Raw genomic sequence first — 14,637 nt, 5'->3', positions numbered from 1 at the left:
AGGTACATCATCTACATTATATACTTTTGTGGTTTCCCCACGCTGCAACACATCAGACATAAGGTACATCATATACTTCTGTGGTTTCCCCACGCTGCAGCACATCAAACATAAGGTACATCACCTACTTCTGTGGTTTCCCCACGCTGCAGCACATCAAACATAAGGTACATCATATACTTCTGTGGTTTCCCCACGCTGCAACACATCAAACATAAGGTACATCATCTACTTCTGTGGTTTCCCCACACTGCAACACATCAAACATCATCTACTTCTGTGGTTTCCCCACGCTGCAGCACATCAAACATAAGGTACATCATCTACATCATATACTTCTGTGGTATGCACCGATTACATCATGTACAGTATGCACTGACTACATTATGTACAGTGAGCACCAACTACATCATGTACAGTATGCACTGACTACATCATGTACAGTATACACCAACTACATCCTCAAATGTGCATAAAATATGTTTTGGGGTTAAAAATGTACATAAAAGATGTTTTGAGGTTAAAAATAAATATACATAAAATATGTTTTGGGGTTAAAATTGTACATAATATGTTTTGAGGTTAAAAATAAATATACGTAAAATATGTTTTGGGGTTAAAAATGTACATAAAAGATGTATTGAGGTTAAAAATAAATATTCGTAAAATATGTTTTGGGGTTAAAAATGTACATAAAATATGTTTTGAGGTTAAAAATGTACGTAAAATATGTTTTGAGATTAAAAATAAATGTACATAAAATATGTTTTGGGGTTAAAAATGTACATAAAATATGTTTTGAGGTTAAAAACAAATTTACATAAAATATGTTTTGGAGTTAAAAATGTACATAAAATATGTTTTGAGGTTAAAAATGTACATAAAAGATGTTTTGAGGTTAAAAAATTAATGTACATAAAATGTTTTGGGGTTAAAAATGTACATAAAATATGGTTTGAGGTTAAAACAAATGTACATAAAAGATGTTTTGAGGTTAAAAATGTACATAAAAGATGTTTGGGGTTAAAAATGTACATAAAAGATGTTTTGAGGTTAAAAAAATTTACATAAAAGATGTTTTGAGGTTAAAAATGAATATACATAAAATATGTTTTGGGGTTAAAATTATACATAAAAAATGTTTTGAGGTTAAAAAGGTACATAAAAGATGTTTTGGGTCAAAAGACACGTTAAGTGATTGTGATATCAGATACAAAAAGACAGCAATGTGTGGATTAAAGATGGATGAAGTCATATCAGATACAAAAGAAAGACATTTAGAGAGTAAGCTGTGACTAAAATACATGTCATGCTGTGAGATGTGGGTGTGAAGGACATGTCCACCGAGCCCCAGGAATGTATCAAGTGTCTTTATCTTTGCAACATAACAGAGGACGACTCTAACTTGGACTAGAAAGAACTGAAATATTCATGACAACACCAACAATGTACATGAACGTTGTAGAGGACAACTATGTGTACATGAACATTGTAGAGGACAACTATGTGTACATGAACATTGTAGAGGACAACTATGTGTACATGAACATTGTAGAGGACAACCTATGTGTACATGAACATTGTAGAGGAGAACTATGTGTACATGAACATTGTAGAGGAGAACTATGTGTACATGAACATTGTAGAGGACAACTATGTGTACATGAACATTGTAGAGGACAACCTATGTGTACATGAACATTGTAGAGGACAACTATGTGTACATGAACATTGTAGAGGACAACTATGTGTACATGAACATTGTAGAGGACAACCTATGTGTACATGAACATTGTAGAGGACAACCTATGTGTACATGAACATTGTAGAGGAGAACTATGTGTACATGAACATTTTAGAGGAGAACTATGTGTACATGAACATTGTAGAGGAGAACTATGTGTACATGAACATTGTAGAGGACAACCTATGTGTACATGAACATTGTAGAGGAGAACTATGTGTACATGAACATTGTAGAGGAGAACTATGTGTACATGAACATTGTAGAGGACAACTATGTGTACATGAACATTGTAGAGGACAACCTATGTGTACATGAACATTGTAGAGGAGAACTATGTGTACATGAACATTGTAGAGGAGAACTATGTGTACATGAACATTGTAGAGGATAACTATGTGTACATGAACGTTGTAGAGGAGAACTATGTGTACATGAACATTGTAGAGGACAACTATGTGTACATGAACATTGTAGAGGAGAACTATGTGTACATGAACATTGTAGAGGACAACTATGTGTACATGAACATTGTAGAGGACAACTATGTGTACATGAACATTGTAGAGGACAACTATGTGTACATGAACATTGTAGAGGAGAACTATGTGTACATGAACATTGTAGAGGACAACCTATGTGTACATGAACATTGTAGAGGAGAACTATGTGTACATGAACATTGTAGAGGACAACTATGTGTACATGAACATTGTAGAGGACAACCTATGTGTACATGAACATTGTAGAGGACAACTATGTGTACATGAACATTGTAGAGGACAACTATGTGTACATGAACATTGTAGAGGAGAACTATGTGTACATGAACATTGTAGAAGAGAACTATGTGTACATGAACATTGTAGAGGAGAACTATGTACATATGAACATTGTAGAGGAGAACTATGTGTACATGAACATTGTAGAGGACAACCTATGTGTACATGAACATTGTAGAGGAGAACTATGTGTACATGAACATTGTAGAGGATAACTATGTGTACATGAACGTTGTAGAGGAGAACTATGTGTACATGAACATTGTAGAGGACAACTATGTGTACATGAACATTGTAGAGGAGAACTATGTGTACATGAACATTGTAGAGGACAACTATGTGTACATGAACATTGTAGAGGACAACTATGTGTACATGAACATTGTAGAGGACAACTATGTGTACATGAACATTGTAGAGGAGAACTATGTGTACATGAACATTGTAGAGGACAACCTATGTGTACATGAACATTGTAGAGGAGAACTATGTGTACATGAACATTGTAGAGGACAACTATGTGTACATGAACATTGTAGAGGACAACTATGTGTACATGAACATTGTAGAGGACAACTATGTGTACATGAACATTGTAGAGGACAACCTATGTGTACATGAACATTGTAGAGGAGAACTATGTGTACATGAACATTGTAGAAGAGAACTATGTGTACATGAACATTGTAGAAGAGAACTATGTGTACATGAACATTGTAGAGGAGAACTATGTGTACATGAACATTGTAGAGGACAACCTATGTGTACATGAACATTGTAGAGGACAACCTATGTGTACATGAACATTGTAGAGGAGAACTATGTGTACATGAACATTGTAGAGGAGAACTATGTGTACATGAACATTGTAGAGGAGAACTATGTGTACATGAACATTGTAGAGGACAACCTATGTGTACATGAACATTGTAGAGGAGAACTATGTACATATGAACGTTGTAGAGGAGAACTATGTGTACATGAACATTGTAGAGGACAACTATGTGTACATGAACATTGTAGAGGACAACTATGTGTACATGAACATTGTAGAGGAGAACTATGTGTACATGAACATTGTAGAGGAGAACTATGTGTACATGAACATTGTAGAGGACAACTATGTGTACATGAACATTGTAGAGGAGAACTATGTGTACATGAACATTGTAGAGGAGAACTATGTGTACATGAACATTGTAGAGGACAACTATGTGTACATGAACATTGTAGAGGACAACTATGTGTACATGAACATTGTAGAGGACAACCTATGTGTACATGAACATTGTAGGGGAGAACTATGTGTACATGAACATTGTAGAGGACAACCTATGTGTACATGAACATTGTAGAGGAGAACTGTGTGTACATGAACATTGTAGAGGAGAACTATGTACATATGAACGTTGTAGAGGAGAACTATGTGTACATGAACATTGTAGAGGACAACTATGTGTACATGAACATTGTAGAGGACAACTATGTGTACATGAACATTGTAGAGGAGAACTATGTGTACATGAACATTGTAGAGGAGAACTATGTGTACATGAACATTGTAGAGGACAACTATGTGTACATGAACATTGTAGAGGAGAACTGTGTACATGAACATTGTAGAGGACAACTATGTGTACATGAACATTGTAGAGGACAACTATGTGTACATGAACATTGTAGAGGAGAACTATGTGTACATGAACATTGTAGAGGACAACCTATGTGTACATGAACATTGTAGGGGAGAACTATGTGTACATGAACATTGTAGAGGACAACCTATGTGTACATGAACATTGTAGAGGAGAACTGTGTGTACATGAACATTGTAGAGGAGAACTATGTGTACATGAACATTGTAGAGGACAACTATGTGTACATGAACATTGTAGAGGAGAACTATGTGTACATGAACATCGTAGAGGAGAACTATGTGTACATGAACATTGTAGAGGAGAACTATGTGTACATGAACATTGTAGAGGAGAACTATGTGTACATGAACATTGTAGAGGAGAACTATGTGTACATGAACATTGTAGAGGAGAACTATGTGTACATGAACATTGTAGAGGACAACTATGTGTACATGAACATTGTAGAGGACAACTATGTGTACATGAACATTGTAGAGGAGAACTATGTGTACATGAACATTGTAGAGGAGAACTATGTGTACATGAACATTGTAGAGGACAACTATGTGTACATGAACATTGTAGAGGAGAACTGTGTACATGAACATTGTAGAGGACAACTATGTGTACATGAACATTGTAGAGGACAACTATGTGTACATGAACATTGTAGAGGAGAACTATGTGTACATGAACATTGTAGAGGACAACCTATGTGTACATGAACATTGTAGGGGAGAACTATGTGTACATGAACATTGTAGAGGACAACCTATGTGTACATGAACATTGTAGAGGAGAACTGTGTGTACATGAACATTGTAGAGGAGAACTATGTGTACATGAACATTGTAGAGGACAACTATGTGTACATGAACATTGTAGAGGAGAACTATGTGTACATGAACATCGTAGAGGAGAACTATGTGTACATGAACATTGTAGAGGAGAACTATGTGTACATGAACATTGTAGAGGAGAACTATGTGTACATGAACATTGTAGAGGAGAACTATGTGTACATGAACATTGTAGAGGAGAACTATGTGTACATGAACATTGTAGAGGACAACTATGTGTACATGAACATTGTAGAGGAGAACTATGTGTACATGAACATTGTAGAGGAGAACTATGTGTACATGAACATTGTAGAGGAGAACTACGTGTACATGAACATTGTAGAGGACAACAATGTGTACATGAACATTGTAGAGGACAACTATGTGTACATGAACATTGTAGAGGAGAACTACGTGTACATGAACATTGTAGAGGACAACTATGTGTACATGAACATTGTAGAGGACAACTATGTGTACATGAACATTGTAGAGGAGACATGATGTATGTTCATGACGTCACTAAACATCATGTGTTCACCTCAGTTCCACATGAAGAAGAGCGGGGTGGTGGTGTTCCAGCAGAGCAGCAGAGGTGAGAACATGATGTTGAGCATCATCACTCCTCCACAAGAAGACATGGTAAGTCCTTCAAATACTCTGCATGTTTTATAAATACCATGTCTTCTATGTCCTTGCAGCTCTGCATGCTTTATAAATGTGTGTGTGTGTTGTATGTCCTTGCAGCTGTGTGAGCAGGTGGCTGAAGGAGTGCTGGGCAGGTGTGTGTTTGTCAACTGGCCACACCTGGAGGAAGCTCGCATCATCGCTGTGTCCGATGGAGAACGCAAGTAAGGCCACCTTCATGTCCTGATAAGCCACGCCCACTACACGGCACAAGGAAAACAACATTATTAGCCACACCTTCACACATGGCACACAGTAGCGTAGTAGACCTAAGTATTCATTACATTTTATTGAACAAGTATATTTCATAGTTTAGACCTCCAGTTTGAATAGTAACACTGTGTACATCTTGTCTGTGTGCTGGGCAGGTTCTACCTGCAGGAAGCAGCAGGTGTGCAGAGGGTGTATGACACACCTCCACCCACACAAGTCTCCTACCTGTCAGACAAGGAGCAGAGAGACTGGGAGAAAGACGTCCAAGGCATCACTGAAGAGTGAGTAGGTGTAGTCAGTGACCTCAGCACAGTTGATGTTGAAGGCATGAGTGAAGAGTAAGTAGGTGTAGTGAGTGACCTCAGCACAGTTGATGTTGAAGGCATGAGTGAAGAGTGAGTAGCTGTAGTGAGTGACCTCAGCACAGTTGATGTTGAAGGCATGAGTGAAGAGTAAGTAGGTGTAGTGAGTGACCTCAGCACAGTTGATGTTGAAGGCATGAGTGAAGAGTGAGTAGGTGTAGTGAGTGACCTCAGCACAGTTGATGTTGAAGGCATGAGTGAAGAGTAAGTAGGTGTAGTGAGTGACCTCAGCACAGTTGATGTTGAAGGCATGAGTGAAGAGTAAGTAGGTGTAGTGAGTGACCTCAGCACAGTTGATGTTGAAGGCATCACTGAAGAGTGAGTAGGTGTAGTCAGTGATCTCAGCACAGTTGATGTTGAAGGCATGAGTGAAGAGTAAGTAGCTGTAGTGAGTGACCTCAGCACAGTTGATGTTGAAGGCATGAGTGAAGAGTGAGTAGCTGTAGTCAGTGACCTCAGCACAGTTGATGTTGAAGGTATGAGTGAAGAGTAAGTAGGTGTAGTGAGTGACCTCAGCACAGTTGATGTTGAAGGCATGAGTGAAGAGTAAGTAGCTGTAGTGGGACGGTATAGCTCGGTTGGTAGAGCGGCCGTGCCAGCAACTTGAGGGTTGCAGGTTCGATCCCCGCTTCCGCCATCCTAGTCACTGCCGTTGTGTCCTTGGGCAAGACACTTTACCCACCTGCTCCCAGTGCCACCCACACTGGTTTAAATGTAACTTAGATATTGGGTTTCACAATGTAAAGCGCTTTGAGTCACTTGAGAAAAAGCGCTATATAAATGTAATTCACTTCACTTCACTTCACTAGTGAGTGACCTCAGCACAGTTGATGTTGAAGGCATGAGTGAAGAGTAAGTAGCTGTAGTGAGTGACCTCAGCACAGTTGATGTTGAAGGCATGAGTGAAGAGTGAGTAGCTGTAGTCAGTGACCTCAGCACAGTTGATGTTGAAGGCATGAGTGAAGAGTGAGTAGCTGTAGTCAGTGACCTCAGCACAGTTGATGTTGAAGGTATGAGTGAAGAGTAAGTAGGTGTAGTGAGTGACCTCAGCACAGTTGATGTTGAAGGCATGAGTGAAGAGTAAGTAGGTGTAGTGAGTGACCTCAGCACAGTTGATGTTGAAGGCATGAGTGAAGAGTAAGTAGCTGTAGTGAGTGACCTCAGCACAGTTGATGTTGAAGGCATGAGTGAAGAGTAAGTAGGTGTAGTGAGTGACCTCAGCACAGTTGATGTTGAAGGCATGAGTGAAGAGTAAGTAGGTGTAGTGAGTGACCTCAGCACAGTTGATGTTGAAGGCATGAGTGAAGAGTAAGTAGGTGTAGTGAGTGACCTCAGCACAGTTGATGTTGAAGGCATGAGTGAAGAGTAAGTAGGTGTAGTGAGTGACCTCAGCACAGTTGATGTTGAAGGCATGAGTGAAGAGTAAGTAGCTGTAGTGAGTGACCTCAGCACAGTTGATGTTGAAGGCATGAGTGAAGAGTGAGTAGCTGTAGTGAGTGACCTCAGCACAGTTGATGTTGAAGGCATGAGTGAAGAGTAAGTACCTGTAGTGAGTGACCTCAGCACAGTTGATGTTGAAGGCATGAGTGAAGAGTAAGTGAAGGCATGAGTGAAGAGTAAGTAGCTGTAGTGAGTGACCTCATCACAGTTGATGTTGAAGGCATGAGTGAAGAGTGAGTAGCTGTAGTGAGTGACCTCATCACAGTTGATGTTGAAGGCATGAGTGAAGAGTAAGTAGCTGTAGTGAGTGACCTCATCACAGTTGATGTTGAAGGCATGAGTGAAGAGTAAGTAGCTGTAGTGAGTGACCTCAGCACAGTTGATGTTGAAGGCATGAGTGAAGAGTAAGTAGCTGTAGCGAGTGACCTCAGCACAGTTGATGTTGAAGGCATGAGTGAAGAGTAAGTAGCTGTAGTGAGTGACCTCAGCACAGTTGATGTTGAAGGCATGAGTGAAGAGTAAGTAGCTGTAGTGAGTGACCTCAGCACAGTTGATGTTGAAGGCATGAGTGAAGAGTAACTAGCTGTAGTGAGTGACCTCAGCACAGTTGATGTTGAAGGCATGAGTGAAGAGTAAGTAGCTGTAGTGAGTGACCTCAGCACAGTTGATGTTGAAGGCATGAGTGAAGAGTAAGTAGCTGTAGTGAGTGACCTCAGCACAGTTGATGTTGAAGGCATGAGTGAAGAGTAAGTAGCTGTAGTGAGTGACCTCAGCACAGTTGATGTTGAAGGCATGAGTGAAGAGTAAGTAGGTGTAGTGAGTGACCTCAGCACAGTTGATGTTGAAGGCATGAGTGAAGAGTAAGTAGGTGTAGTGAGTGACCTCAGCACAGTTGATGTTGAAGGCATGAGTGAAGAGTAAGTAACTGTAGTGAGTGACCTCAGCACAGTTGATGTTGAAGGCATGAGTGAAGAGTGAGTAGCTGTAGTGAGTGACCTCAGCACAGTTGATGTTGAAGGCATGAGTGAAGAGTAAGTAGGTGTAGTGTGTGACCTCAGCACAGTTGATGTTGAAGGCATGAGTGAAGAGTAAGTGAAGGCATGAGTGAAGAGTAAGTAGGTGTAGTGAGTGACCTCAGGTGTATGTCGTTCACAGTTTGGTGAAGAAGAAAGGCATCCAGGTGAACGAGACCTCGGTGCTTCTGTACGGCCAGCTGCTGACAGGAAGGAAGTTTGTACCTAAAGGCGGTGGTGTGGTGGAGCTGGAGAAGCAATGGGCCAAACAAGTCATTCCCTTTGCCTACCAGACTGTGGTCAAGGTACTAACTCTTCCAAAACATGTTTGATTGGTCAACTGACTTATTGACACACAAATACTCTCCAAATGTTTATTTACATGCCTGATTGTCTGCAACAAGGCAGTAAAACGGCTGAGCAAACAAAACACAAGTCATGGACCCACCAGCTGCACAAGCTAACTCTGCATCAGATAAACAGACTCAATAAGAGGAGTGGTCCACTACCGACTAACTCTGCATCAGTTAAACAGACTAAATACGAGGAGTGGTCCACTCCCGACTAACTCTGCATCAGTTAAACAGAGTCAATAAGAGGAGTGGTCCACTCCCGACTAACTCTGCATCAGTTAAACAGAGTCAATAAGAGGAGTGGTCCACTCCCGACTAACTCTGCATCAGTTAAACAGAGTCAATAAGAGGAGTGGTCCACTCCCGACTAACTCTGCATCAGTTAAACAGAGTCAATAAGAGGAGTGGTCCACTCCCGACTAACTCTGCATCAGTTAAACAGAGTCAATAAGAGGAGTGGTCCACTCCCGACTAACTCTGCATCAGTTAAACAGAGTCAATAAGAGGAGTGGTCCACTCCCGACTAACTCTGCATCAGTTAAACAGAGTCAATAAGAGGAGTGGTCCACTCCCGACTAACTCTGCACCAGTTAAACAGAGTCAATAAGAGGAGTGGTCCACTCCCGACTAACTCTGCATCAGTTAAACAGACTCAATAAGAGGAGTGGTCCACTCCCGACTAACTCTGCATCAGTTAAACAGAGTCAATAAGAGGAGTGGTCCACTAACAACTAACTCTGCATCAGTTAAACAGAGTCAATAAGAGGAGTGGTCCACTCCCGACTAACTCTGCATCAGTTAAACAGACTCAATAAGAGGAGTGGTCCACTAACAACTAACTCTGCATCAGTTAAACAGAGTCAATAAGAGGAGTGGTCCACTCCCGACTAACTCTGCATCAGTTAAACAGAGTCAATAAGAGGAGTGGTCCACTAACAACTAACTCTGCATCAGTTAAACAGACTCAATAAGAGGAGTGGTCCACTCCCGACTAACTCTGCATCAGTTAAACAGAGTCAATAAGAGGAGTGGTCCACTAACGACTAACTCTGCATCAGTTAAACAGACTCAATAAGAGGAGTGGTCCACTCCCGACTAACTCTGCATCAGTTAAACAGAGTCAATAAGAGGAGTGGTCCACTACCGACTAACTCTGCATCAGTTAAACAGAGTCAATAAGAGGAGTGGTCCACTACCGACTAACTCTGCATCAGTTAAACAGACTCAATAAGAGGAGTGGTCCACTAACAACTAACTCTGCATCAGTTAAACAGAGTCAATAAGAGGAGTGGTCCACTCCCGACTAACTCTGCATCAGTTAAACAGACTCAATAAGAGGAGTGGTCCACTAACAACTAACTCTGCATCAGTTAAACAGAGTCAATAAGAGGAGTGGTCCACTCCCGACTAACTCTGCATCAGTTAAACAGAGTCAATAAGAGGAGTGGTCCACTGACAACTAACTCTGCATCAGTTAAACAGAGTCAATAAGAGGATACAGTAGAAATAGTGATAAAGTGTAACTTCTGACAGTGTGCCACATCTACTACATCCAAGGTCATTTAGGGATGTATGTGAGAATGGTGGGAGGTGTACCTATTATATTGTCCAACATTTAGCTAAATCCTCAATACTGGTTCAAGAAGACTAAGTTGTATTGTCCTCAGCAATGTTTTAATACTGACATAGTTGACTCACTTAGTTGAAATAAAAACAGGTATTGTGTGATTGTGTGTTCCAGGACATGAGTTAGTTGAAATTAAAAGAGTTATTGTGTTATTGTGTGTTCCAGGACATGAGTTAGTTGAAATTAAAAGAGTTGTTGTGTTATTGTGTGTTCCAGGACATGAGTTAGTTGAAATTAAAACAGTTATTGTGTGATTGTGTGTTCCAGGACATGAGTTAGTTGAAATTAAAACAGTTATTGTGTTATTGTGTGTTCCAGGACATGAGTTAGTTGAAATTAAAAGAGTTGTTGTGTTATTGTGTGTTCCAGGACATGAGTTAGTTGAAATTAAAACAGTTATTGTGTGATTGTGTGTTCCAGGACATGAGTTAGTTGAAATTAAAACAGTTATTGTGTGTTCCAGGACATGAGTTAGTTGAAATTAAAACAGGTATTGTGTGATTGTGTGTTCCAGGACATGAGTTAGTTGAAATTAAAACAGTTATTGTGTGATTGTGTGTTCCAGGACATGAGTTAGTTGAAATTAAAGCAGTTATTGTGTGATTGTGTGTTCCAGGACATGAGTTAGTTGAAATTAAAACAGTTATTGTGTTATTGTGTGTTCCAGGACATGAGTTAGTTGAAATTAAAACAGTTATTGTGTGTTCCAGGACATGAGTTAGTTGAAATTAAAACAGTTATTGTGTGTTCCAGGACATGAGTTAGTTGAAATTAAAACAGTTATTGTGTTATTGTGTGTTCCAGGACATGAGTTAGTTGAAATTAAAACAGGTATTGTGTGATTGTGTGTTCCAGGACATGAGTTAGTTGAAATTAAAAGTGTTATTGTGTGTTCCAGGACATGAGTTAGTTGAAATTAAAAGAGTTATTGTGTGTTCCAGGACATGAGTTAGTTGAAATTAAAAGAGTTATTGTGTGTTTCAGGACATGAGTTAGTTGAAATTAAAAGAGTTATTGTGTGAGTGTGTGTTCCAGGACATGAGTTAGTTGAAATTAAAAGAGTTATTGTGTGATTGTGTGTTCCAGGACATGAGTTAGTTGAAATTAAAAGTGTTATTGTGTGTTCCAGGACATGAGTTAGTTGAAATTAAAAGAGTTATTGTGTGTTCCAGGACATGAGTTAGTTGAAATTAAAAGAGTTATTGTGTGTTGCAGGACATCAAGGCCTTTTATTCCTCCTTGAGCACCTTCAGCAGCCTAGAAGAACTATTCCCTCCTCACACAACCGTCTTCATGGTGGCCAACCCCTACTACGCTGCCATGGGAGAGGTGTGTGCACCACACCACTACATCACACTCCTACCACCACTACGTCACACTCCTGCCACCACTACATCACACCCCTACCAGCACTACATCACACTCCTACCACCACTACATCACACTCCTACCACCACTACGTCACACTCCTACCACCACTACATCACACTCCTACCACCACTACATCACACTCCTACCACCACTACATCACACTCCTACCACCACTACATCACACTCCTACCACCACTACATCACACTCCTACCACCACTACATCACAGGAAGTGGACTAACTCCTTCCTGTCCACAGGTGCAAGACTCCAGTGATGTCATCAAAGAAGGACGTATACGTGTGGTCTTCAACGTGCCGCATGAACCCCAACTGGAGGCTCTCATCCACAACCAGCATGTAAGACTTACTCACTTACTTACACAACCAGCATGTAGTTGTGATGTAGAGAGTAGTTGCCACTGTATATATTGTATCTGCCATGTAGTTGTGATGTGGATAGTAGTTGCCACTGTATATATTGTATCTGCCATGTAGTTGTGATGTAGAGAGTAGTTGCCACTGTATATATTGTATCTGCCATGTAGTTGTGATGTAGATAGTAGTTGCCATTGTATATATTGTATCTGCCATGTAGTTGTGATGTAGAGAGTAGTTGCCACTGTATATATTGTATCTGCCATGTAGTTGTGATGTAGTTGCCACTGTATATATTGTATCTGCCATGTAGTTGTGATGTAGAGAGTAGTTGCCACTGTATATATTGTATCTGCCATGTAGTTGTGATGTAGATAGTAGTTGCCACTGTATATATTGTATCTGCCATGTAGTTGTGATGTAGAGAGTAGTTGCCACTGTATATATTGTATCTGCCATGTAGTTGTGATGTAGATAGTAGTTGCCACTGTATATATTGTATCTGCCATGTAGTTGTGATGTAGATAGTAGTTGCCACTGTATATATTGTATCTGCCATGTAGTTGTGATGGAGATAGTAGTTGCCACTGTATATATTGTATCTGCCATGTAGTTGTGATGTAGTTGCCACTGTATATATTGTATCTGCCATGTAGTTGTGATGTAGATAGTAGTTGCCACTGTATATATTGTATCTGCCATGTAGTTGTGATGTGGATAGTAGTTGCCACTGTATATATTGTATCTGCCATGTAGTTGTGATGTAGAGAGTAGTTGCCACTGTATATATTGTATCTGCCATGTAGTTGTGATGTAGATAGTAGTTGCCATTGTATATATTGTATCTGCCATGTAGTTGTGATGTAGAGAGTAGTTGCCACTGTATATATTGTATCTGCCATGTAGTTGTGATGTAGTTGCCACTGTATATATTGTATCTGCCATGTAGTTGTGATGTAGAGAGTAGTTGCCACTGTATATATTGTATCTGCCATGTAGTTGTGATGTAGATAGTAGTTGCCACTGTATATGTTGTATCTGCCATGTAGTTGTGATGTAGAGAGTAGTTGCCACTGTATATATTGTATCTGCCATGTAGTTGTGATGTAGATAGTAGTTGCCACTGTATATATTGTATCTGCCATGTAGTTGTGATGTAGATAGTAGTTGCCACTGTATATATTGTATCTGCCATGTAGTTGTGATGGAGATAGTAGTTGCCACTGTATATATTGTATCTGCCATGTAGTTGTGATGTAGTTGCCACTGTATATATTGTATCTGCCATGTAGTTGTGATGTAGATAGTAGTTGCCACTGTATATATTGTATCTGCCATGTAGTTGTGATGTAGATAGTAGTTGCCACTGTATATATTGTATCTGCCATGTAGTTGTGATGTAGATAGTAGTTGCCACTGTATATATTGTATCTGCCATGTAGTTGTGATGTAGAGAGTAGTTGCCACTGTATATATTGTATCTGCCATGTAGTTGTGATGTAGATAGTAGTTGCCACTGTATATATTGTATCTGCCATGTAGTTGTGATGTAGAGAGTAGTTGCCACTGTATATATTGTATCTGCCATGTAGTTGTGATGTAGATAGTAGTTGCCACTGTATATATTGTATCTGCCATGTAGTTGTGATGTAGAGAGTAGTTGCCACTGTATATATTGTATCTGCCATGTAGTTGTGATGTAGAGAGTAGTTGCCACTGTATATATTGTATCTGCCATGTAGTTGTGATGTAGTTGCCACTGTATATATTGTATCTGCCATGTAGTTGTGATGTAGTTGCCACTGTATATATTGTATCTGCCATGTAGTTGTGATGTAGAGAGTAGTTGCCACTGTATATATTGTATCTGCCATGTAGTTGTGATGTAGTTGCCACTGTATATATTGTATCTGCCATGTAGTTGTGATGTAGAGAGTAGTTGCCACTGTATATATTGTATCTGCCATGTAGTTGTGATGTAGAGAGTAGCTGCCACTGTATATATTGTATCTGCCATGTAGTTGTGATGTAGATAGTAGTTGCCACTGTATATATTGTATCTGCCATGTAGTTGTGATGTAGAGAGTAGTTGCCACTGTATATATTGTATCTGCCATGTAGTTGTGATGTAGAGAGTAGCTGCCACTGTATATATTGTATCTGCCATGTAGTTGTGATGTAGTTGCCAC

The 14,637-nt window shown here is 39.8% G+C and overlaps 1 protein-coding gene across 1 annotated transcript in view; it reads left to right on the top strand.

Annotated features, from left to right (window-relative positions):
- The first annotated feature begins 279 nt into the window (after window positions 1–279).
- Window positions 280–14,637, top strand: part of LOC133664278 (5'-3' exoribonuclease 1-like) — a 45,330-nt gene continuing 30,972 nt past the window's right edge. Inside the window, exons 1-7 of the mRNA XM_062068790.1 lie at window positions 280–314; window positions 5,555–5,650; window positions 5,756–5,859; window positions 6,064–6,189; window positions 8,866–9,028; window positions 11,919–12,032; window positions 12,332–12,430. Coding sequence (XP_061924774.1) covers window positions 5,561–5,650; window positions 5,756–5,859; window positions 6,064–6,189; window positions 8,866–9,028; window positions 11,919–12,032; window positions 12,332–12,430 — 696 coding nt within the window. The 5' untranslated portion in view covers window positions 280–314; window positions 5,555–5,560. The remainder of the gene's footprint in view (window positions 315–5,554; window positions 5,651–5,755; window positions 5,860–6,063; window positions 6,190–8,865; window positions 9,029–11,918; window positions 12,033–12,331; window positions 12,431–14,637) is intronic.

The sequence above is a fragment of the Entelurus aequoreus genome, linkage group LG14, assembly GCF_033978785.1.
Source record: "Entelurus aequoreus isolate RoL-2023_Sb linkage group LG14, RoL_Eaeq_v1.1, whole genome shotgun sequence".
Classification (NCBI taxonomy): Eukaryota; Metazoa; Chordata; class Actinopteri; order Syngnathiformes; family Syngnathidae; genus Entelurus; species Entelurus aequoreus.
This window is presented reverse-complemented; position numbering and strand designations above follow the sequence as displayed.